At 39.1% G+C, this 25,277-nt stretch overlaps 1 protein-coding gene and 1 pseudogene across 8 annotated transcripts in view; both read left to right on the plus strand.

Annotated features, from left to right (window-relative positions):
• Positions 1–214: 214 nt before the first annotated feature.
• The window catches only part of LOC102402637 (sodium/hydrogen exchanger 9B1), a 73,031-nt gene continuing 47,968 nt past the window's right edge, over positions 215–25,277 (plus strand). Inside the window, exons 1-3 of one of the 8 annotated variants that reach the window (XM_044946159.1) lie at positions 414–564; positions 828–2,494; positions 24,857–24,927. Coding sequence is in view for 2 of the 8 variants with exons in the window: in XM_006047325.3 (XP_006047387.2) it covers positions 455–564 (110 nt within the window). In the remaining 6 variants the exon portion in view is untranslated. Of the gene's footprint in view, positions 565–827; positions 2,495–24,856; positions 24,928–25,277 lie in introns of all 8 variants that reach the window. The other 7 variants (XM_044946158.1, XM_025290363.2, XM_025290366.2 and 4 more) reach the window with 7 other exon arrangements.
• On the plus strand, positions 20,991–23,336 carry LOC102403189 (annotated as a pseudogene).

The following is a 25,277-nucleotide window of genomic DNA, read 5'->3' on the forward strand; positions in this document are numbered from 1 at the left end:
AATTTATTCTCACAACACCACCACATCCTTTATAGAGAAGAAAACCCCAAAGCTCAGAGAGATTATATATTTCCCTGTGGTCCCAAAGCTACAAAGTGGCAGTGCTGAACTTTGAGCGCAGTCCTAACCCCAGAAACTGCTCCTTTTAAGGCCGTACTAAAATTGACGTAAAGGGAAACACCGTCTAAAGTTTTGACAAGGTACTTCCGGCACATGCATCCCCTGGCGTTGCTTTCTGGCTCATCAGCCCTCTGAGGTCAACTCCCTCTCCGGACACAATAAGTCAATACTCTGAAGAGACGTGGAACGGGTAGAATAAACTGAAAACACAGCAGGCGGTTCCAGAGGACCCCAGAAACCTCCGGCTCCGAAGGATGGGGCGACCGTGACGCCAATTAAATACGTCAGTTCGGCCCGCAGTCGGCAGCCCCGCCCCCTCGCATTAGCCCCGCCCATGCTCTGGCGACCTGCAGCGTTTGCCTCAGGGCTGCGCGTGGGCCCGGCGGCGGTTGCTGTGCTCCCGCGTCGCTCCCTGGGCAGCGGGAGCTGCTGTCGAGATTGTAGGTACAGCCCATTTGTCTTTACCCTCCCTTTCGGCACTATTCCCTCGTTTCTCGCGGTCTTTCCCCTCCGGTGGCGCCCAGGAACGCCTTCCCGTCCCCTTCGCTCTAAGGAGCTTACGTCTGCTCCTTTGCCGGGCTCTTAGGAAACAGCCACAGAAGTTTGTTTCTTCTCTCGTCTCTCTGACTCGTTTCTTTGCTCCCTCACCCCACGTGTCTCTCTTTATTCTCTCTGTTCCTCTTGCATTTCTTTCTCTCATTTTACAGAGTACTCGCAGATAAGAAAGAAGAGGTTTGTCAGTCAAGACTGACAGAAAAATTAAGTTTATTAGGCGCAGACTCTCGTACAGACGGTGAATATCTGCAAATGAACGTTCTCAAGCTCCTGTGATTGGAGGTGTGCTCCAGGATTGGTTGCTGATACTGGAAGGCTCACCTCCCTCCTCCCGCGCCCCTCACCCCGCCTCTTTCTTTCGGCTTTGATCGCCTTGGACAAGCCCTTCAGATCAGTGCTTTTGAAGGATAGAAGGCTGTTGTTGCACAGGTACCATGTGTCAGGCGTATCGTGTAGGAGTCCTTGTGAGAGGCCTGCACCTGGCCCCCGACGCCTCTCTGTGTGTGTCCTGTAGTCTATAAAAGATCAGATGGGATGATGGAGAGGAAAGATTGGCTTGGGTCGCACCGAGAAAGGTCAGACCCCACTAAATAATTTTCCATAAGAATAAATAGTATTGTTATTTGTGCAACAGAAGTATGGGAAATTAACACGTTACTCTCACACGTAAAGAATTCAAGCCCCAGACGTTTTGGTCACTGTGCCTATGAAATGGATATTCATATTTACTACCTTCTGTGAGTACTGAATTTATACCGCTGGTTTTGTCAGTTGACTCTCTTGTTTTAACTCCTGCCCAATACCAGACACGACTGAGCAACTAACACTTTTCCATTTACCAAATAGTAAAAACTTGGGAAGAAAATGTGTATAGGGGGAGTATTTTTATTTTGCTCACCTTACATTTGATCTGCTTATTAAAAATCTAAAGTTCTGAGTTTTGAGTTCTGTATATGGGACCAAAGATACAAAGTTGAGAGACATCAGCATGTATTAATAGATAAAACTGCCTAGGGAAAGTGTGTTCATAGAGAGCATTCCAGTGATTAGAGGTAAAACAGAGGAGAAGAAGTAAGCAAAGGAGGTGGAGTAAGCAGTGAGATAGGAAGAAAACCCGAAGCATGTGGTGACTTAAGAAGCCAAGATGACAAAGCATGGCTAATGGTACTGACACATGCTGAGAGGTAATGTAAAATAAATCACTGCTGAGTTTTGATAAGCACAATAAAAGTATGTGTGATGTGAAGAAATGGACGTAGCTCTGTGGATATCTCAAGATATTTCACTATGAAGAACTGAGAAATGGCATATATGGGGTGGAAGTAGAATTCTTAAACATGGGGATGCTTAAGTATGTTTTTAACCTAATGGGAGTGATCCAGTGTAGAGGGAGAAAATATTGTACAAGAGAAAATGTATCTCTTAAAAGTGGTGTCTCTGAGAAAGTGAGAGGGAATTGAGTGCAGGGAATATGTAGAAATGTCGACCTAGGAACATGAACATAAAACATAGTAACTAGAAGAAAGGCAGCGAGTATAGGTAGAGATGCAGATACAGGGGTGGATTCAGTGATCAGAAGATGAGTTTCTGCCTGAAGTTCGTAGGAGAAGGAACATTTGGGTGAAAGTTTTAAGAGGTGAAGAGAAAATATAAAAATAGTCATTTTGAACACAGAAGCTATCATACTTGTCTTAGTTCATTCAGGCTGCTGTAACAACAACAAAAAATACAGTCTGGTTGTCTTACAAACAGAATTTTTTTCTCACGGTTCTAGATGCTGAGAGGTCCAAGATCAAGGTGCCAGCAGATTCAGTGTCTGGTGAGGGCTCAATTCTTGGTTCGTATGTGTCTGAAAAAGGCAAGGGAGCTCTCTGGGTCTCTTTTATAAGAGCATTAATCACATTCATGTGTGTGCTGCCCTCATGAACTAATCACCTCCCAAAGGCCCAGCTCCTAATACCACCATCACATTGGGGGTTAGGATTTCTACATATGGATTTTGAGGAGATACAAATATTCAATCTGTAGCAATACTAGAGAAGCATAGTAGCATAGCTGGGCAGAATTGAGTGGCCATTTGATGTTTGTGGCCTTGTGAGTGTGTAGCTAAGATAGGGTGGGAAAAGGATCATAGGAGCCAAGGAGATCAAGAAACTGAAAGATCAGAGTGGTGGGTGGGCAGCACTTGGGTGTCGGTAGATAAGTTAGTGGCTAACCTAGTCCTTGAACCCACATATCCTGCCTTAGCATAACGTGGTACTATTTTACTGAGAGAAATGATTCAAATTGTTACTGTTTTGTGCCACCTACACTTCCAGTTAACATTTTCTCAAAAATTGTGGCCTGATATTTTTTGTTCCATATGTCTAAATTCTAGACTTTCAATGACTGGTATTTCTAACTCTTTTGTCCCTTTAATATTTACTTGTTAAATGTTTTGGCTTGTTTATCTGTGTGTGTGTTTTGTTTTTGTTTTAAATCAAATTTATTATCATTCATATATCATACTATTCATAAACTATTTGTTTATTTAAAGTATACATTTCAGTGCTTTTGGTATATTCACATATATGAATAACTATCATTATGGTTTTGGAACATTTTCATCACCTTAAAAAGAAACCCCATGCCTTATTGCTAAAAACTTTGTGTCCTCCCCATTCCTAACCCTGCTGCTGCTGCTGCTGCTAAGTCACTTCAGTCGTGTCCGACTCTGTGCGACCCCATAGACGGCAGCCCACCAGGCTTCCCCGTCCCTGGGATTCTCCAGGCAAGAACACTGGAGTGGTTTGCCATTTCCTTCTCCAATGCATGAAAGTGAAGTCGCTCAGTCGTGCCCGACTCTTAGCGACCCCATGGACTGCAGCCCACCAGGCTCCTCCATCCATGGGATTTTCCAGGCAAGAGTACTGGAGTGGGGTGCCATTGCCTTCTCCGTTCCTAACCCTACCCAACTACTAATCTACTTTCTGTCTCTATAGATTTCCCTATTATATACTTTCACATAAATGGATAATATGTAATCTTTTGTGATTGGCTTTTTTCATTTAGTATTATGTTTTCAAGGTTTATCATAGCATGTATTTTAAATGGCTGGATAATATTCCGTTGTGTAGGTGTACCACATTTTGCTTATCCATTCATCTGCTGATGAATATTTGGGTTGATCTGCCTTTTGGCTATTATTAATAATGCTGATATAAATATTTGTTTATAGATTTCTGTGTGGACATATGTTTTCTTGAGAATATACCTAAGAGTAAAATTGCTAGGTCATCTGGTAACTATGTTAAATCATTTCAGGAACTGCCAGATTGTTTTCCAAAGTGGCTGTATCATTTAACATTATCACCAGCAGTAGAGGAGGATCCTATTTCTCCAAATCATTGTCAATACTTGTTATGTGACTTTTATTTTAGAGAGATATAGTTGATATATGATATTATATAAGCTTCGGGTGTACAACATAGTGAGTCACAATTTTTAAAAGTTGTACTCCATTTATAGCTATTATAATACATTGCCTGTATTCCCTGTGCTGTACAATATATCATTGCAGCTTGTTTGTTTTATACATAGTAGTTTGTACCTCTTAATCTGCTACCCCTATATTCCCCTCCCTCTTCCCTCTCACCACTGGTAACCACTAGTTTGTTCTCTATGTCTGTCTGTTTCTTTTTTGTTATATTCATTAGTTTGTTTTAGATTCCACTTATAAGTGAAATCATACAGTATTTATCTTTGTTTTTTAAAACATTCCCATGCATATGTGTTTATTAAAGTACAAAAGCCAACATTTTAGGTGCTAAAGGGAAGATGAAGGAGGAGATTTGGAACTCCTGTTTATAGAGCTGAGATGGCCAGTAACAGGAAGACCTGATCTGTGGTCCTTCTAATAACAATAATAATAATATCATCTGGATACTCCTTTACATTTTGTGTTATACTTTGATTTTCTCATCTCATTTGAATTTATAACTACCTTTTTCAGATAAGAAAACTGAGGCTTAGAGAGGTTAAGGATCTTGACAAAGGACACATACTCAGAAAGTAGCAAAATTATTAACCATGGTATTCTGATAATAAGTCCCATATCTTTCACGGTAGCAGTTTGCTTTTACACTTTTTACACTCCAATATATCCAAAGTGATAGCAAAGAAAAACTCTAAGTAGAAAAACTAAGTAGAAAACTAAGTAGAAAAACTAAGTAGAAAAACTGCTAAGTAGAAAGTCATGGTTGCCTGGAGTCCTCATACAATGTGAAAACATTTTGTACGTGTTTAAAATCCAACAGTTAATGGGATTAGATATTTATCCACCATTTATTATGTTAGGTAATTCAAAGAACTCAGAAATGATTATGAAATCGGCACTGATTCAGTCTACCGAGAAAACAGGTGAAAATGCGAGTCTCTGAGAAGCATTTCTTGGATCCCATGTATCGTACATGGAGAAGAAAATGACAGCCCACTCCAGTATTCTTGCCTGGAGAATCCCATAGACAGAGGAGCCTGGCATGCTATAGTCCATGGGGTCACAAGAGTCAGACACGACTTAACAACTAAACTACCACTACCATATATCATATGTGCTTCCACAATACCCTGCTGCTGCTGCTGCTAAGTCGCCTCAGTCGTGTCCGACTCTGTGCAACCCCATAGACAGCAGCCCACCAAGCTCCTCTTCCCATGGGATTCTCCAGGCAAGAACACTGGAGTGGGTTGCCATTTCCTTCTCCGCCACAATACCCTATACTGACTAAATTCTATATAAGGAAGAATACAGTGCCAGTTACTTAGTGTACTCTCAATATTTATTAAGTGAAAAAGGGATGGTAATCAAACATGCAGTTATCATACTGGGGTGGATCCTACCATAAGAATGTAGACTGAAGGGAGCTTCTACAAGAATAACTTCTTAAACTATGTAGAATTAGCTGGGCCAAAAGCCAGGGTGTGGAGTGAGGAGACAACATATAAAATTGATAAAGTCTTGAAGATGTAAAGCATGACCACAGTGAAGAACTACAGTTTAGTACAGTTGAAGTTTAGAATGCCAAGTAAAGAATAAGATACACAAGGACAAAGTTAGCTGTTATAACAGAGGGCTGTGTAAGCTGAGTTTGAGGAGTCTGGATGTTTTTCTTCTATGGGAAGCTATTCAAGAATATTAAGCAGGTCACTCTACATTTTAGAAGATTAGTCTGCATTATGAAAATTACAGTAGGGAGGACCAAGGCTAGAAAAATGGGGAAAACCATTGGAAAGGCCATTATGGTGTTTAGGGAGAAAGGTGCTTATGGCCTGGACTGTGGTAGTGGCAATTTACATGGAGAAAAGTGGAAAATTTTTTTAAATATTTAGGAGCTTGTGTTATGATTTAGTAACTCACTGAATGTTGGCAGAAAAGGAGAAGTGGGGAGAAGGAATGACTCCTCAGATTGTAACTTGAGCAACTAGGTAGATGGTAGCTTTACTCTGAGATAGTAAATTTTCTGAAGAAGGAATAGATTTGGTGGGGAAAGGTCTTGGGTTCAGTTGTGCATAGACTGAGCTTAAGATACTTATAAAGGTGGTCAAGTAGAGATATTCAATATTTTGGTAAATATGCCAGATAGAATCTCAGGAGGGCTTCTCTAGCCCAGACTCATCAGCTTACTGGTCATAATTGGAGCCATTGGGAGTAAAGTAAATTTTAAAAAATAGAGTGATAAGAAAAAAGGGCATAAGGCAAAATCCCAAGGAACTTCCACATTTAAGGGATAGACAGAAAGAAAGAAGCTTGTAAAGAAGCCCAAGGATAAACAACTAGAGAGAGAGAGGGAGGGTAGAGAAGTGACCAAATGATGTGAGAGTTCAAAAGAGATGACTTCCAGTTTTGGGTGTACCTTGCAGGAAGCTTTTCTTGAAATAACCCTTAAGCAACAGATATAATTTGCAAAAAAAGAGATGCAATAGGAAGGTATTCCAAGCAAATAAAAGTAAACAAATAAAACATAGAACAGCAGTTAACAGTTTGCCTTAAATATAGTGTCAAAATAGCTACAGAGAAAGCGGACAAGATGGTTTGATGCCATGTTGTGAAAAACCTTGGATTCTGAGTAAGTTGTTAGTAACTTTATACTGTAGGTGAGAAAAACCATTGTGTTTGGTACTAAGAAAAAGACAAGAATATAAAACATACTCTGAATCCTGGAATACCTTACCATTTTATTGTGGAGACAACATCTGGGCACCTTAAAAGAATAAAAATTCATGATAATATCTGATTAATGAGAACTGAATATCCATAGAAATTTTAATAGTGGCAGAGTCCATTTGAATTGGAGTAGTATTGTTCAGATTTGTATTGTCCTTATTAAACAGTAATGCTAGCTAGTCATTACCTTAAAAAAAACTGATCTAGATTGATTGCTCTTTATAAAAGGTAGCCTCAATAAATATAACTTTTATTTTTTTTATTTATTTATTTTAATTAGAGGCTAATTACTTTACAATATTGTATTGGTTTGGCCATACATCAACATGAATCTGCCACAGGTGTACACATGTTCCCAATCCTGAACCCGCCTCCCACCTCCCTCTGCATACCATCCCTCTGGGTCATGCCAGTGCACCAGCCCCAAGCATCCTGTATCCTGCATCAAACCTGGACTGGCGATTCGTTTCTTATATGATATTATACATGTTTCAATGCCATTCTCCCAAATCATCCCCCGCCTCCACGGAGTCCAAAAGACTGTTCTATACATCTGTGTCTCTTTTGCTGTCTTGCATACAGGGTTATCGTTACCATCTTTCTAAATTCCATATATATGTGTTAGTATACTGTATTGGTGTTTTTCTTTCTGGCTTACTTCACTCTGTATAATTGGCTCCAGTTTCATCCACCTCATTAGAACTGATTCAAATGTATTCATTTTAATGGCTGAGTAAATACTCCATTGTGTATATGTACCACAGCTTAAATATAACTTTTAAATTCATTTGTTCAGAAAGAATTATACTGTTACTTGTTTTCACTTGATGATCTTGATGTAAACTCAAAAAGGCTTCTGTCTGAAAGGCAGCAATAGTTCCAAAGATTCTAAAGGCATGCATATGAACCCAGACATTGACATATATACTTTATCTAATGTTCATTTAACAAATATATGTGTCAGTAATGTGTGAACCATGAACTTCCAGATGTTCAAGTTGGTTTTAGAAAAGGCAGAGGAACCAGAGATCAAATTGCCAACATCCACTGGATCATCGAAAAAGCAAGATTTCCAGAAAAACATCTATTTCTGCTTTATTGACTATGCCAAAGCCTTTGTGTGGATCACAATAAAGTGTGGAAAATTCTGAAAGAGATGGGAATACCAGACCACCTGACCTGCCTCTTAAGAAACCTGTATGCAGATCAGGAAGCAACAGTTATAACTGGACATGGAACAACAGACTGGTTCCAAATAGGAAAAGGAGTTCGTCAAGGCTGTATATTGTCACCCTGCTTATTTAACTTCTATTCAGAGTACATCATGAGGAACGCTGGCCTGGAAGAAGCACAAAGTGGAATGAAGATTGCCGGGAGAAATATCAATAACCTCAGATATGCAGATGACACCGCCCTTATGGCAGAAAGTGAAGAGGAACTAAAAAGCCTCTTGATGAAAGTGAAAGAGGAGAGTGAAAAAAATTGGCTTAAAGCTCAACATTCAGAAAACTAAGATCATGGCATCCGGTCCCACCACTTCATGGCAAATAGATGGGGAAACAGTGGAAACAGTGTCAGACTTTATTTTTGGGGGCTCCAAAATCACTGCAGATGGTGACTGCAGCCATGAAATTAAAAGAGGCTTACTCCTTGGAAAGAAAGCTATGACAACCTAGAGAGCATATTCAAAAGCAGAGACATTACTTTGCCAACAGAGGTCTGTCTAGTCAAGGCTATGGTTTTTCCAGTAGTCATGTATGGATGTGAGAGTTGGACTGTGAAGAAAGCTGAGCGCCAAAGAATTGATGCTTTTGAACTGTGGTGTTGGAGAAGACTCTTGAGAGTCCCTTGGACTGCAAGGAGATCCAACCAGTCCATCCTAAAGGAGATCAGTCCTGGGTGTTGGTTGGAAGGACTGATGCTGAAGCTGAAACTCCAGTACTTTGGCCACCTCATGTGAAAAGTTGACTCATTGGAAAAGACCCTAATGCTGGAAGGACTGGGGACAGGAGGAGGAGGGGACAACAGAGGATGAGATGGTTGGATGGCATCACTGACTCGATGGACATGAATTTGGGTAAACTCCGGAAGTTGGTGATGGACAGAGAGGCCTGGCGTGCTGCGATTCATGGGGTTGCAAGGAGTCGGACACGACTCAGTGACTGAACTAATGCTTAGTAGCTAAGGGCATGCACTACATATTGAAACACATCTGAACTCAACTCTTGTACTGCCACTCTCAAAGGAAGGAAAAAAGTTCAAATCTCTCTTAAAATAGTTAATGTATAACTCTGTATACATTATGATTTTTTGAAGAAATTTTCTTCAAATGTTATGTGTCCAGTTAGTGCACCTGTCAAATTTAATTGATGTTTCTTAAATCTGTAGGGACAAGAGATGAGAAATGGTTTCAGGTGTTTAGCTAAGTCACAAAATAAATCACCCACATTTAGAAGTGTCTTTCCTGGTGGCTCAGATGATAAAGAATCTGCCTGCAATGCAGGAGACTTGGCCATAAACTTTTGCTAAATAATATGTATAGTCGCTAGATGTCACTATTGTCAACATTGCTCCAGAAGAATAAACCCAAAGTACATTATACACTACAGGAACACACACCAAGAGAAAGACAAGAAGTTGTTTCTATTAAGTGACAGAAGACGTGTGTGTGTGTGTGTGTGTGTGTGTGTGTGTGTGTATACACACATGATGTTTATATAAGATGTGAAGTTCCCAAGCAGCATGTATTGGTATTTTCTCACACTGTTTGTTTTGCAGTAGGTCCATAAGGGAATAGAAAGTGAAAGAAAAGTGAAAGTGAAGTCACTCAGTTGTGTCCGACTCTCTGCCATCCAGTGGAGTGTAGCCTACCAGACTCCTCCATCCATGGAATTCCCCAGGCAAGAATACTGGAGTGGGTTGCCATTTCCTCCTCCAGGGGATCTTCCCAGCCCAGGGATCAAACCCAGGTCTTCTGCATTGCAGGCAGATGCTTTACCCTCTGAGTCATCAGGGAAGCCCAAGGGAATAGAAGCATAGACTTAAAACTGATAAAGGCATTAGATTATCTAACACCCTTCCACCTTACCCCCATTGTATAGGTTTGGAATTGAAGTATAGGAAGGTGAAGTACGAGGAAATTTACTCCAATTTAACAGATTAAAATAAATAAAACAGATTTACTCCATAACAGATTTAAAGCAGAGAACTTAGATTGCCCAGCTCTTTTATAGTACAAGCTTTTATAGTACAAGCTGTGTCCATTATTTATATGAACAAAGAGACATTGTAATAAAAACAGGTGAAAACAGAACTTCTAAATCAATCAAAATTTTCCACAACTTTAAAAGCAAAGCTTAGTAATATGATGATAGTATATACTTCTAATAAAAATTATCAATTGAATAACCATACTTTTGCTATGAGCTGTAAAAACATCTCACTAAAAAAAAAAAAAAAAAAAAAAAAAAAAAACCTCACTTTATCCCCCAATAGCAAGATATGTAGTGTGTATGTATTTATACTGTACCTCATTCCAAAAGGGATTTTAAGAAACTTACTTCAATAAAGCATACCTTTTTTTGACTACTGAGGTGATTATAAATATACTGGAATAAAATTACAACAAAGTCATCTTTTAGTTTACAAAAAGCATGATGTCCAGTAAACTTAAATTTGGATGTGGTTTAGTTGCTCAGTCATGTCCAACTCTGACCACATGGACCACAGCCCACCAGACTCCTCTGCCCATGGGATTTCCCAGGCAAGAATACTGAAGTGGGTTGCCATTTACTTCTCCAGGGGATACTCTCAACCCAGGGATTGAACCTGTGTCTCCTGCATTGCAGGCAGATTCTTTATCCTAAATTTGGATAATTGTTCCCAAATTTGATTCTGCTTTCTCTAGCTGTGAGCACAAAGTAAGAAAAGTATATATATAGTACTATACCCATTAAAAGATGACAGAAGATTGTTATTTACCCAAGGTCACACAAGTAGCATATTTCTGATTTCAAATTCCTAATTCCTTGCATTATGCCAGCTATCCAGGTACACAGAGCACTCTATTCCAGATATACAATGACACTACTCCTGTCATCGAACCAAGCTTGGGTCTGTTCACATGATATGTAGTAAAGCCAATCTACTGACACAGCATTGTGCTGAAAGAAAGTACAGTTTATTGCAAGGCACCAAGCAAGGAGAACAGGCATCTAATGCTCAAGAGACCCAAACCCCTTGATGGCTTTCAGGGAAGGGTTTTTAAAGGCATGGTGAGGTAATGGTCAATGGTACGTAGTCATCTTATGTACATCCTTCTGATTGGTCGGTGGTGAGGTAACAGGGTGGTGCTTTGGGAGTCGGCATCATCAGTCTTGCTGCAGTCAGTCTGGGTCTGTGAACTTGTGGGCAGCATGCTGTTAACTTCTTTCACCTGGTAGTGGTTTTGGTGGTGATGGTTTAGTTGCTAAGTCATGTCCGAATCTTTGCAACCTTATGGACTGTAGCCCACCAAGCTCCTCTGTCCATGGGATTTCCCAGGCAAGAATTCTGGAGTGGGTTGCCATTTCTCCAATCCTGGAGTGGGTTTAGTATCTGTAGAACAACTCAAGGATATGGCTCAGAATATTATCTGTAGCCTTTGAGGAAGAACTAAGGGTCTTTTACTTTGTTTTACGGCTAAACTATTATTACTTTATCTTGCTTGACTGTTTTCCTCTGTTTCTGTATTTTCTCACTTTTGTGATTAAGTATGCTCTTTGGAACTTGCTGAAGGCCTAGGAGGTGAAAGCTTTTCTACAATCAAGGAGTGGAGGACATGGTGCTGGGTGGTTTGTGCCTGCAAAGGCCCTGCAGGGTCCTGCCTGGTTTCACTCCTAATAGAAGACATTCACTGTAACCATCAGACACTTGGATTACCACAGTTACTTCTAAATTAAACAACAAGGCTTTTGCTTATGTCAAGTTTATTTCAGATAGTTGCACAGAACTGTTAATAGGAGTTTTTCTATCAAGAAATTTCAACTCCCCAAAAAACCAACTGTTAAGAGAAAGGTAAAAATCATTAATTTATCTGCATTTTAAATTACAAAATTCATCTTAAGGAAATAGGCATTTTTTAAAGTGTCAGAAAAAAAGGTGTGTCCAGGGAAAGTGAGAAGTCCAAAGGAAAAGAGATAAGGAGCTATCTAGAGCAAAGAAGAAAGCAGACAGGCACAATATTAAGAAGGGGGGAAGGGAAAATGGGGTGAGATCTAAGGCCCATGTGTTCTGCCCAGTCAGCTTCTGATCCCTACATTCCTCACATATTTGGTTTTTCCCCTTCAACTTGCCCCATTAAAGTTATGCCAAAAATCTATCCTAGGCAGAGTCTTAGTTCTTCAAAAGTTCCAATCTTTTAAGTTTTTGTTCTGTAGGAGCAGAATCTTTTTCTAAGTTGTACTGTTAACTTCTTATCTATCTTTACAGCATAGTCTTTAAGGATCTTATTCTTAGTCTTTAAGGATCTTTATTTTTTCTTAATGTATTTGAAATGCTTATGCTTGATGTTAGAATCTCTTACTTTTCTTTCAAAGATGTCCTTCCTGTTAACCATGCAGAATGTTTTTGTTGTATTTTCAGTATCTGGTATATTTTTATTCTCAGTTCATTCCACAAATATTTATTGAGTGCCTTCCATTTATCAAGTATTGTGAAGATCAAGGGTAAAAAAACCCATATGGTCCCTACTATCCTGAAGTACGGAGGCTTCCAGTTCCATTCAAGATGGAGTAAGTCCACTACAACCTCTTTTTCACTGCTCACGACCCAAAACTGAACGAAATGCAAAGAGCAACTACCTGAGGACTCAGAAAGTAAATAGAAGCAGGTAGATTGGGAAGGAGAGTCAACACTATGAAGGTCAGTTTCTCTTGCTCTTGTGGCTTTAACCTGAAGGTAGGCCTCAGTCATTCAGCTATTTAAGGGCCACACTGGAGGCCAAAAACTATAATAGAAAACCTACTTTTATTGCCTGAAGATCTGGGAAATGGACCCTATAGTCCAAAGTGAGTGTGAGGAATCATTGTTATCGCAGTTGTTTTCGTTTTTTGGCTTTTCCCCAAGGGCAGGCACTATTTATGGAATTATGGACAGCTAAAACTCAGAGAAAAGCCTCAGCTTCTGACTAGAGAAACCAGGGAAAGAGACCTTGAGAGAAATAGAATTGGGAGGAGGTATGGATTCAGGAGAGGAGAAAGCTGGAGAATGGGGCTCCTTAATTCTGTGTTTGAACCCAACCAAATGTCTTGTGTCACCTCCAGCTACGCATGGGTGAGATAGGCCCAAAGCAGCATAGCAATGGCTTTAAAAACTGACATAAGAATTTTTAAAACAAACAAACAAAAAAACACTGCCCAAGTCACAGTGGCTGAATGCCCAACCCCTGAGTGGCTTCATGTGGCAAACTAATAAGAGTATAGCAAAGGCTTTGGAAACAACTGAAATTGGAACATGCCCACAGAAAGTAAGAGAGAGCTTATGATCTGTACCAACTCAAGTTGATTGCCTGCTAAAACAAACAAAAAGTAAAGTATTCCTCAGAGGATTTTAGTAAGACGCCAAATCTGTGCAACAAAATGTCCAGGATATACTCCAGGAGTACTTGATGTATAAAGATCCAGAACATGATAAAAAAAAAATCAACAGATGCCAAGCAAAAAATGACACAGATGTTGGAATTATCAGATAAAAATGGTGAAGTAGCTGTGTTTCACGTGGTAAAGATAAGCATAGTCATAATAAATGGAAAGATTAATAGCAGAAAAATAAAAACAGTTAAAAAAGAAGTAAGTAAAAAATTTTAAACTAAAAAATACAGTATCTGAAATAAATCATTCACTGAATGGACTCAGTAGCAGAATGGAAATGAACTAGGAAAGAATCAGTGAACTTGACAGATAAATAGAAATTGTTCAATCTGAAGAACAAAGTGAAAAAAAAATTGAAAAATAAAATGAACAGAGTTTCAAGGACCTATAGGACACTATTACAGAGCCTGTAGTCTAATGAGAAAAACACATGAAACAGTCACTCTAATGAATACATGATTACGAACTGAGATAATACTCTGAAAAAAAAATGATCAAAGTTCTTTAAGAACATAAAATACTTGATCTTACTTAGCCTAGGGTCAGAGGTGATGTCATAAATATTTCTCTGAGTATATGGTTCTTGAGCAGAAGGGTAAAAAGGAGTTAACCAGATGAAGGGAAGTTTGTAGTGCAGAGTGTTTCAGTTGGAGGGGAAAGCAAGTATATTGGGCTTCCCTGGTGGCTCTGGTGGTAAAGAATCTGCCTGCAATGTGGGAGACCTGGGTTCGATCTCTGGGTTGGGAAGATCCCCTGGAGGAGGGCATGGCAATCCACTCCAGTATTCTTGCCTAGAGACAAAGGTGCCTGGCAGGCTACAGTCCAAGGGGTCACACAGAGTCAGACACTACTGAGTGACTAAGCACATACTCACAAGGCTCTGCAGAAGAAATCTAGCAATTTCTAGGAACTGTAGAAACATCACAGTGGCAAGAAGTGAAAAAAATGAATGTGGGATGGTATGAAATTAGGCTTGAGGGGGACCCAAGGACAACACTGTGCAGAATCCTGTGGGTCGTTGCCATGAACTATGTGTTTGTGTCCACCCTAATTTCGTATGTTGATATCTTAATGCTCTTTGTTACTGCTCAGGGCTTTCTCTAGTTGCAGTGAGTGCGGGCTACTCTTCATTATGTTTTCAGGTTTCTCATTGCAGTTGCTTCACTTGTTACCGAGCATAGACTCTAGGTGCACGGGCTTCAGTAATTGTGCCACACAGATTTAGTTGCTCCATGGCATGTGAAATCTTCCTGGACTAGGGATTGAACCCATGTCCTCTGCGTTGGCAGGCAGATTTTTAACCACTTGACTACCAGGAAGCCCCCCTAAGGTCCTTATTTTTAATACTTCCTTTTCTAAAACAGAAAATCCATAAAGTTAGATATTTGATATTTTTTTTCTCTTTCTTTTTAAAAACAGATTTAAGTTACAATGGCCATTTTCTAAATGGGAGCATCTAAAGCCTGTGAGAGCTTTAGTCTATATCTGGCACACTGTCTGATATATTATAAGCACTTTAGTTTTAAGAGTGTGGGCTTGGGAACCAAGCTGCCTGGTTTTGGCCCCACCTCCTTTATTTATAGCTGTGTGACCCTGGAAAAGTTAATTAAATTATTCCAGGACAGGAAGGCATAGACAATAGGGTGAACCAAGGGAAAATGGTAATGTATCTCAGATCTAGGAAAAATAAGTGTGACTATCATAATTTGTTGGGAGCATCATCTCAGGCAAAATACCTAGAGAACTATTCCCTAGGAACTAGAGCAGAAGTAGAACTGAATGTTACGAAGCTACCACTGCTGAGCTCAGTCCCTGATTTGTTTAAAGTGACCAGCACTCCCCCACTCCATACATTCTCTCTGGAGGAAGATATCATTTAGACACTGTATCATTTCTTATACACAATGTCAAGTTTTCAATAAAAATGATTAGCCATGCCAGCTATTAGACAATACTATATGACCACAAACCTAGACAGAACATTGAAAATAGAAACAGATTAAAAAATGACCCAGATTTTTGAGTTAGGAGACAGATATGTTAAAATGACTATGATTCTAAGAACTGAAACTTTTATAAAAGTCTTGGGAGAAAAATAGGAGGAAAGCTTCATGAATTTGGATTTGGCAATGATTTCTTGAATATTATACCCAAAGTACAGGCAAAAAGAAAAAAGATGAATCAGACAACATCAAAATTAAAAACCTTTGCACATGGAAGGACACTGTCAACGGAGTTTAAAAGGCAACCCATAGAATGAAAGAAAATATTCATATTTGCAAGCCAGATACCAGATAAATGATCAACATCCATAATATTTAAAGAGCCCTGTAATTCAACAACAACAAAAAAATAGTTTTAAAATGGGCAAAGGACTTTGAATAGACATTTCTTCAAAGGAGATATTTGAATAGCCAATAAATATTTGAATAGCCAATGAAAAGATTCTCAACATCAAAATCATTAGGGAAATGCAAATCAAAACTACAGTGAGATACCACCTCATATTCATCATGGTGGCCATTAATAAAATAACAGATATTAACAAGTGTGTGGAGAAATTGGAACCCTTGTGTTTCACTAATGTAAATATAAAATGGTATAGTCACTGTGGAAAACAGTATGGCAGTTCCTCAAAAAATTATAGAATAACCATGTGATCCATCAGTTCTCCTTTGTATGTACCCAAAAGAACTGACAGCAGAGACTTGAGCAGTTATTTGTACATCCTTGTTATTGCAGCAGGATTCACAATAGCTTCGAAGGTGAAAACAGCCCAAATGTCCATCAACAAACGAAGGGATAAACACAATGTGGTATATACACAAATGGAATATTATTCAGATTAAAAAGGAAGGAAATTCTGATAACTTGTTACAACATGGATGAATTTTGAAGACATTTTATCAAATAAACCAGATGCAACAGAAGAAATTTTTATGATTATATTTATATGAAGTACCTAGGGTAGTCAAATCCTTAAGAGACAGAAAGTAGAATGGTGGTTACCAAGGGGTTTGGAAAGGGAAGAATAGGGATTTATTGTTTAATGGATGCAGAATTTTGGTTTAGGATGATCAAAAAGTTCTGGAGATGGAGAGTGGTGATGTTTGTTTAACAATGTGAATGTATTTTGTTGTTGTTCTTCAGTCACAAAGTTGTATCCAACTCTTTTGCAACCCCATGGACTGTAGCCTGCCAGGTTCCTCTGTCCATGGGATTTTCCAGGCAAGAATGCTGGAGTGGGTTGCCATTTCCTACTCTAGGGGATCTTCTTGACCCAAGGATTGAACCCACGTCTCCTGCATTAGCAGGTGGTTTCTATACCACTGAGCCACCAAGGAAGCTCGTGTGAATGTACTTAATCCTTTAAAGTGGTTAATTTTATATCATGTATTTTTTATTAAAATTAAAATAGTAACTATGATTAATTAGTATCAGCCAAAGGGAGGGAAAATACATTATCTTCAAAGGAACCATGGTAAAAGTAATAGTTTAATTCTCAGCAGAAATTATGGGACCCAGAATACAGTGGAACATTTTTTAAATGCTTACAGAAAATAACTTCTAGAATTCTGTATCCAGTGAGAATCCCCTTCAAAAGTGAAGGTAAAAGTGAAAGGTGAAAGTGAAAGTGAAGGTGAAATTAAGACATTTCAGATGAATAAATAATGTAAGGCTTTATTACCAACAAATCTATAGTTAAACAGGGAAAGCGTGAAAACAAACAATACCAAGGTCAATAAGAATATGAGGCAACATAAAGACAGGTTACAACACATGCAATTGGTTGTAAGAAAGAAAGAAAATGAGATTAAATGCATAAATAAAACATTTGCCAGCAACATAGTTTATACTTAAAAAATCCAAAAGAATCTATAGATTGTTAGAATAAAGTGAATTTTAAGGCCTGCATTATATTAGTAAATACAAATAATGAATTTCTAAAATGATACTATTTTGGTAATATTGAAAAAAGCATCAATGCCTAGAAATAAACCTACCTAGAAATAAGTCTAATGAAAGATGTGCAAGACCTTCTGAAAACTGCAAAATGTTGTTAAAGAAAATCTAAATAACTGGAAGGATATACAATGTCCAAGGATTGGAAGACTCAATACTATTAAGATGTCAATTCTGGGAATTTCCTGGTGGTCCAGCAGGAAAGACTCTGTGCTTTCCCGGCCAAGAGCACAGGATCAATCCCTGGTCGGGGAATTAAGGTCCCACAAACCTCACAGTGTGACCAAAGGAAAAAAAATATCAGTTCTCTCCAAATTAATCTGTAGATTCAGTGCAATTTCAGACAGAATTCCAGCACGTTGTATATGTGTGCATGTGTGTGTGTGCATGTACGTGTGTATATTTGTGATTTGACAACTTGATTCTAAAATTTATACGCAAATGCAAAGAGTCAGTCCAACTCTCTCAATATATATTATACATGGACTAATGTAGTGTTGCATAAGGATAGAAAACTAGGCCGGGGGACTAGAATAGAATCCCCAGATAAATTCACCGTATGTGGTCATCTGATTTACAATAGAGGTGACCCTGCATTGTGATGGGTAAAGATGGTATTTTAAATGAATGTGCTGTGCTGCGTGTCATTGCTCAGTCGTGTCTGACTCTTTGTGAACCCATGGACTGTATCCTGCCAGGCTTCTCGGTCCATGGGGATTCTCCAGGCAAGAACACTGGAATGATTGCCATGCCCTCCTCCAGAGGATCTTCCCAACCCAGGGATGGAACCCAGGTCTTCCACATTGCAGGCAGATTCTTTACCATCTGAGCCTTGCTGAGTCAATTAGATATCATAAGGGAAAAAAATGAACTTTCATCTCTTCCTCACACTATACAGAAAAATCAATTCCAAATGGATTATAGACATAAATGTGAGAGACACAACACTAATGCTTCTAGAAGAATATGTAAAGAGAATACCTTTATGATCTCAGGGTTGGCAAGGATTTCTAAAATAAAGCTCTAGCCATAAAGGAAGAAAAGAATAAATTGGACTAAATTAAAAACTTCTGTTAATTCAAAGACATCATCAGAGTGAAAATGCAAGCCACAAAGACTATATAAATGGGTATTTATATATTCAAGATAAGATCCATTCTAGACTACATGAAGAGTTCCCAACAAATCAGTTAGAAAAAGTCAACCAATTCACTTTTTAAGTGGATTAAGTGAGTTAAATAGATACTTTACTAAGGAAGATATTTAAATGGCCAATAAATATATGAAATATATTAGTCATCAAGAAAATGTAACTTAAATCCGCAATGCAGTATCACCAGAATAACTAAAAGAGACTTTTAGTTAACGAGGATTTGAATAATACTCAAGAGTATTTGGTTCAAATTCCAACTATGCCACTTGCTAGCTGTGTGACTTTGGAAAAATTACTTAACCTTCCTGGGTCTCAGTTTTCACATCTGTAAAATAAGGATAATAATAGTAAATAATTCATAGAGTTATGAAAATCAAATGAGATGATTCATGTTAAGTGTTCAGCACAGTCCAGCTTGTGTCAGCTGTTATTATCTTTTAATCCTCACAATAACCAATAAATTAAGCAATACTATACCATTATTTTACAGATAAGGAAACTGAGGCCTAGGGAAATAAATCACTTCTATCTCAGTTCCAAATTTCTTGCTTTTAGTTACTATGCGTGTGACCTATCAGTTCTACTTTTGATAAATATTTAAAGAGTATTGAATAATTGGGCTTCCCTTGTGGCTCAGCTGGTAAAGAATCTGCCTGCAGTATGGGAGACCTGGGTTTGATCCCTGGGTTGGGAAGATCCCCTGGAGAAGGGAAAGGTTACCCACTCCAGTATTCTGATCTGGAGAATTCCATGGACTGTATAGTGCACGGGGTCGCAAAGAGTCGGACATGACTGAGCGTGACTTTCACCATAAACACCATTGAGTAATTGCCAGGCACAAATATTGCTTGAAAAATACCAAGTTTCTGTTATAGCTCCTAACTTGTACATTTATTATTCAGACTCCTGATCTAGGTTTTAAAGTTCTAATGTTTGCTCCCCTGGATCCCAGGTCCTGCTATCCTAATGATGTGGGTGCATGCGTGCTAAGTCACTTCAGTTGTATCCAACTCCTTATAACCCTATGGACTGCAGCCTGCCAGGCTCCTTTGTCCTTGGGATTCTCCAGGCAAGAGTAATGGAGTAGATTGCTATTTTCTTATCCAGGGTATCTTCCTGACCCAGGGATCAAACCGGAGTCTCTTTATGTCTCCTGAATTGGCAGGCAGATTGTTAACCACTGGTGCCACCAGTGGGAAAGTAAAAAAAATGTTAGTCACTCAATTGTGTCTGACTTTTTGTGACCCCATGGACTGTAGCCCACCAGGTTCCTCTGTCCATGGAATTCTCCAGGCAAGAATACTGGCGTGGGTAGCCAGTCTCTTCTACAGGGGATCTTCCTGACTCAGGGACTAAACCCAGGTCTCCTGCTTTGCAGGAAGATTCTTTACCATCTGAGCCACCGCGTAAGCCCAGTGCCACCTGGGAAGCGCAGTCCTAAATGATGACATAGTTGCAGATCTTAAAATATGCTTCCTGGTCTCTTGATATGATTCTTGATGTATCCTTGTATGATTCTTGATGTTATATTTGTGTGTTCCTAGTCCATCTGCCTAGTTATGACTCACAGTGTCGCCTCATTCAGGTCACAGTTGAAATGTCCCCTTGATCAGTGTAACATCATGCTGGCTTATTTTCTTTAGTATTAAATTGCAGTCTGAAAATACTATTTTTCCCTTACCCTCTATAGAATATAAGCTCCATGAGAGCAGAAACCTATATTCCTGTTTTGTTTTGCTGCTTTAACCTTCAGAGTCCAGAAGAGTAACATTCAGAAATTATTAAGTGGGTGAACTTTGTGCCCTGACCTAATGACTTATGTGTACTGGAACTCAAATATTTTAATGGTGCTAATCCTCAGCCAAAGAATTTGTGGAAAATTCTTCAAGAGATGGAAATACCAGACCACCTGACCTGCCTCCTGATAAATCTGTATGCAGGACAGGAAACAACAGTTAGAACTGGACATGGAACAACAAAATGGTTCCAAATAGGAAAAGGAGTACGTCAAGGCTGTATACTGTCACCCTGCTTATTTAACTTATATGCAGAGTACATCATGAGAAACGCTGGGCTGGAAGAAGCGCAAGCTTGAATCAAGATCGCAGGGAGTAATATCAATAACCTCAGATATGCAGATGACACCACCTTTATGGCAGAAAGCGAAGAAGAACTCAAGAGCCTCTTGATGAAAGTGAAAGAGGACAGTGAAAAAGTGGCTTAAAGCTCAACATTCAGAAAACTAAGATCATGGCATCTGGTCCCATCACTTCATGGCAAATAGATGGGGAAACAGTGGAAACAGCAGCTGACTTTATTTTCTTGGGCTCCAAAATCACTGCCAATGGTGATTGCAGACATGATATTAAAAGATGCTTACGGGAACTTTCCAGAACGCTCGGTGAAAGGCGGAGGAGCGGCGGCTGCCCGAGCTGCGCACAGCAACCCGCTCCTTCCCGCTCCCCCACACCGGCATCGGCCCTCTCACCGGCTGTAGAAAATGGTGAAGAAAACCACTTACTATGATGTTTTGGGGGTCAAACCCAATGCCACCCAAGAAGAATTGAAAAAGGCTTACAGGAAACTGGCCTTGAAGTACCACCCTGATAAGAATCCAAATGAAGGCGAGAAGTTTAAACAGATTTCTCAAGCTTACGAAGTGCTCTCTGATGCAAAGAAAAGGGAATTATATGACAAAGGAGGAGAACAGGCAATTAAAGAAGGTGGAGCAGGTGGTGGTTTTGGCTCCCCCATGGACATCTTTGATATGTTTTTCGGAGGAGGAGGCAGGATGCAGAGAGAGAGGAGAGGTAAAAACGTTGTCCATCAACTTACAGTAACTTTAGAAGATTTATATAATGGTGCAACAAGAAAACTAGCTCTGCAAAAGAATGTGATTTGTGACAAATGTGAAGGCCGAGGTGGTAAAAAAGGAGCGGTAGAATGCTGTCCCAATTGCCGAGGTACTGGAATGCAAATAAGAATTCATCAGATAGGACCTGGAATGGTTCAACAAATTCAGTCTGTCTGCATGGAGTGCCAGGGCCATGGGGAGCGGATCAGTCCTAAAGATAGATGTAAAAGTTGCAATGGAAGGAAGATAGTTCGAGAAAAGAAAATTCTAGAAGTTCATATTGACAAAGGCATGAAAGATGGCCAGAAGATAACATTCCATGGTGAAGGAGACCAAGAACCAGGACTGGAGCCAGGAGATATTATCATTGTTTTAGATCAGAAGGACCATGCTGTTTTTACTCCATGAGGAGAAGACCTTTTCATGTGTATGGATATACAGCTGGTTGAGGCGTTGTGTGGCTTCCAGAAGCCAATATCTACTCTTGACAACCGAACCATAGTCATCACTTCTCATCCAGGTCAGATTGTCAAGCATGGAGATATCAAGTGTGTGCTAAATGAAGGCATGCCAATTTATCATAGGCCATACGAAAAGGGTCGCCTAATCATTGAATTTAAGGTAAACTTTCCTGAGAATGGCTTTCTCTCTCCTGATAAACTCTCTTTGCTGGAAAAACTTCTGCCTGAGAGGAAGGAAATAGAAGAGACTGATGAAATGGACCAGGTAGAATTAGTGGACTTTGCTCCAAATCAGGAAAGACGGCGCCATTACAATGGAGAAGCATATGAGGATGATGAACATCATCCTCAGGGTGGTGTTCAGTGTCAGACCTCTTAGTAGGGCCTGTGAATAACACTCACTGCTGGTGTTTTATTTGCAGTAGTGATTGAGTAAAGGACTATAATCATCATATGCTCACTACTTGCTTTTGTTTTAATATTCAACTATAGTAGTGTTTAAAAGTTAAATGAAGAATAAACTCAAATATAAAAGCTCTGACTTTGCCCTGTATGTATGATGACTTCAGTGTGCAAGATAAGTTTAGTACTTGTAAAAATGACTTTAAAAAATTTCCCCTAGCATTTGTTAGGCCATACTTTGTAATTGATTTCAGCTATGTACATGGAATAGCTTAGATTGAAATTGCAAGTATATGTATTGACTTCAGTGTATGACCCTTAATTGTTAAGCTATGAAATTAAAACTGTGTTTAACTGGCAGTCAGACAAAGAAATTAATGTAGAGAAGTGTTGATCTGTATGTAGTAAGTGGGATTCATTGTGATGCTTCTGCATTTATTCTATTGCCTCAACTGTTACTTGAAGATGGCATGCTGTATAATTTAATTTAGCCTGTGGTATCACTGATAGAAATGATACCTTTGTAAAGAAGGGGTTTATCATAATATGCTGCTTCTTGAGGGCTTGCACTTGTAGAATTGCATTCCCTTCTTTTGCTGTGCCATCTTTTATTAATATATATAGCTATTGGTCCTGGTTACTTTTTTTGCCCCCCGCCCCCTGACCTTTGGACCACAGTAAGCCTTAGAGTAGTGACTTCTGGAGCAGGGAAACTTAGAAGTTAGAGTGATGAGACCTTTACATGGAGAAGTAATTTGCATGTATGAGATAGGAAGGTGTTTTTGTAGGTATGTTACAGGCTTACTTTAAACCATTTAACTTATGCTCCAGAGTAACTGTAATTTAATGTTGGTAGTATAGCAAATTATGATGAATAGCTTTAATTGTATGTTTAAAGTCATATGTTCACAAGCTTAAATCTGGTATCAGAATTTAAGCAATTCTTGAAATGTATGAATGTCTCTTTAATATACTGATTACAAAGCATGAAAAATAAAATAAAATAAAAGACGCTTACTCCTTGGAAGACAAGTTATGACCAACCTAAGACAGCATATTAAAAAGCAGAGACATTACTTTGCCAACAAAGGTCCATCTAGTCAGGGTTATGGTTTTTCCAGTAGTCATGTATGGATGTGAGAGTTGGACTGTAAAGAAAGCTGAGCGCTGATGAAGTGATACTTTTGAACTACAGTGTGGGAGAAGACTCTTGAGAGTCCCTTGGACTGCAAGGAGATCCAACCAGTCCATCCTAAAGGAAATCAGTCCTGAATATTCATTGGAAGGACTGGTGCTGAAGCTGAAACTCCAATACTTTGGCCACCTCATGCAAAGAACTGACTCATTTGAAAAAACCCTGATGCTGGCAAAGATTGAAGGCAGGAGGAGAAGGGGATGACAGAGAATGAGGTGGTTGGATGGCATCACCGACTCGATGGACATGAGTTTGAGTAAACTCCGGGAGTTGGTGATGGACAGGGAGGCCTGTGTGCTGCAGTCCATGGGATCACAAAGATTTGGACGCAACTGAGCGACTGAACTGAACTGAACCCTCAGCCTATCCCTTCAGAACTTGACCCAGCTTAGGTGATTGACCCACATTTCTTGATCACAGAGCTTATGAACACTCAGATTTTGGTCTAACAGATAATGACAGGTAGTCAGTCTAATAATTTTGATATTCCCTTGAATTAAAATGAAACTCTACTTTAAAAGGACTTAGAGATCTAATTTGTTTCATCATATTTTTAAAATAAATGTTATTTTCTGTTTTAGTGTCATAAATTCAGTTATGATTCCTTACAGGATTTTATTTTTTTTAATTGAAAGATAATTGCTTTACAATGTTGTGTTGGTTTCTGCTGTATAACAACATAAATGAGCCATAATTATACATATATCCCCATCCTCTTAAGCCTCCCTTCCCCTCTTTAAGGATTTTAAACACTAATATTTTGCTTTATTAAAGTGAGAATATATGTAAGCACTCAGCATATGGTTTACTCAGATGTTAATGTTCCATTTCATTAAAAACTTTGGTTATTAAAATTCAGGGCTTCCCAGGTGGTGCTAGTGGTAAAGAACCTGCCCGCTAATGCAGAAGACATACGAAACAAGGGTTCAATCCCTGGGTCAGGAAGATTCCCTGGAGGAGGACATGGCAACTCACTCCAGTGTTCACGCCTGGAGAATCCCATGGACAGAGGAGCCTGGTGGGCTATGGTCCATAGGGTTGCTGTAAGCGCCCAACATATGGTTTGCTGCTGCTAAGTCCTTCAGTCGTGTCCGACTCTGTGCGACTCCATAGACGGCAGCCCACCAGACTCCCCTGTCCCTGGGATTCTCCAGGCAAGAACACTGGAATGGGTTAGCATATGGTTTACTCAGATGTTAATGTTCCATTTCATTAAAAACTTTCATTATTAAAATTGTTTGCCTTTAAAAAAATAGATACTTGAAACACATTCTTATCAAGTACTTAAAATTAAAACTTGAAATCTTTAATTTTGTCCTCAACAGTAACTCAAGAATTGAAAGATATTTTTAAGGCAAAGATACTCTCCCTCAAAGAAGCAAAGATCACAGAGAAGGTAGAAACAACAGATGTTTTAAAATAAGCTTTTCCAGAAATAATTCTTCCCATGATGTGGTTCTAGTTCACTCTTTTTTTTCCTAGTTCATTCTTACTCAAAATAAAAGCTATTTTATTTTGTTTAAATGTTGGACCTACAGACCTTTCCAATGGACCACATATAAAGACATTATTCTGATAGATGTAGGTTTTAAGTTTAAATCTTTTTGCAGGAGTTGACTGATACAGTAAATCGATTATGGAAATTATCACAAACGTACTAGTTCAGTGCATGAAATGAAGAACTGAGTTTTCTAATACATGCTTTTAAGATATGGCCCAGGATTATGAGCTACTGAGAAGTATTAA

This window comes from Bubalus bubalis, chromosome 7 (genome assembly GCF_019923935.1).
Source record: "Bubalus bubalis isolate 160015118507 breed Murrah chromosome 7, NDDB_SH_1, whole genome shotgun sequence".
NCBI classification, from domain to species: Eukaryota; Metazoa; Chordata; class Mammalia; order Artiodactyla; family Bovidae; genus Bubalus; species Bubalus bubalis.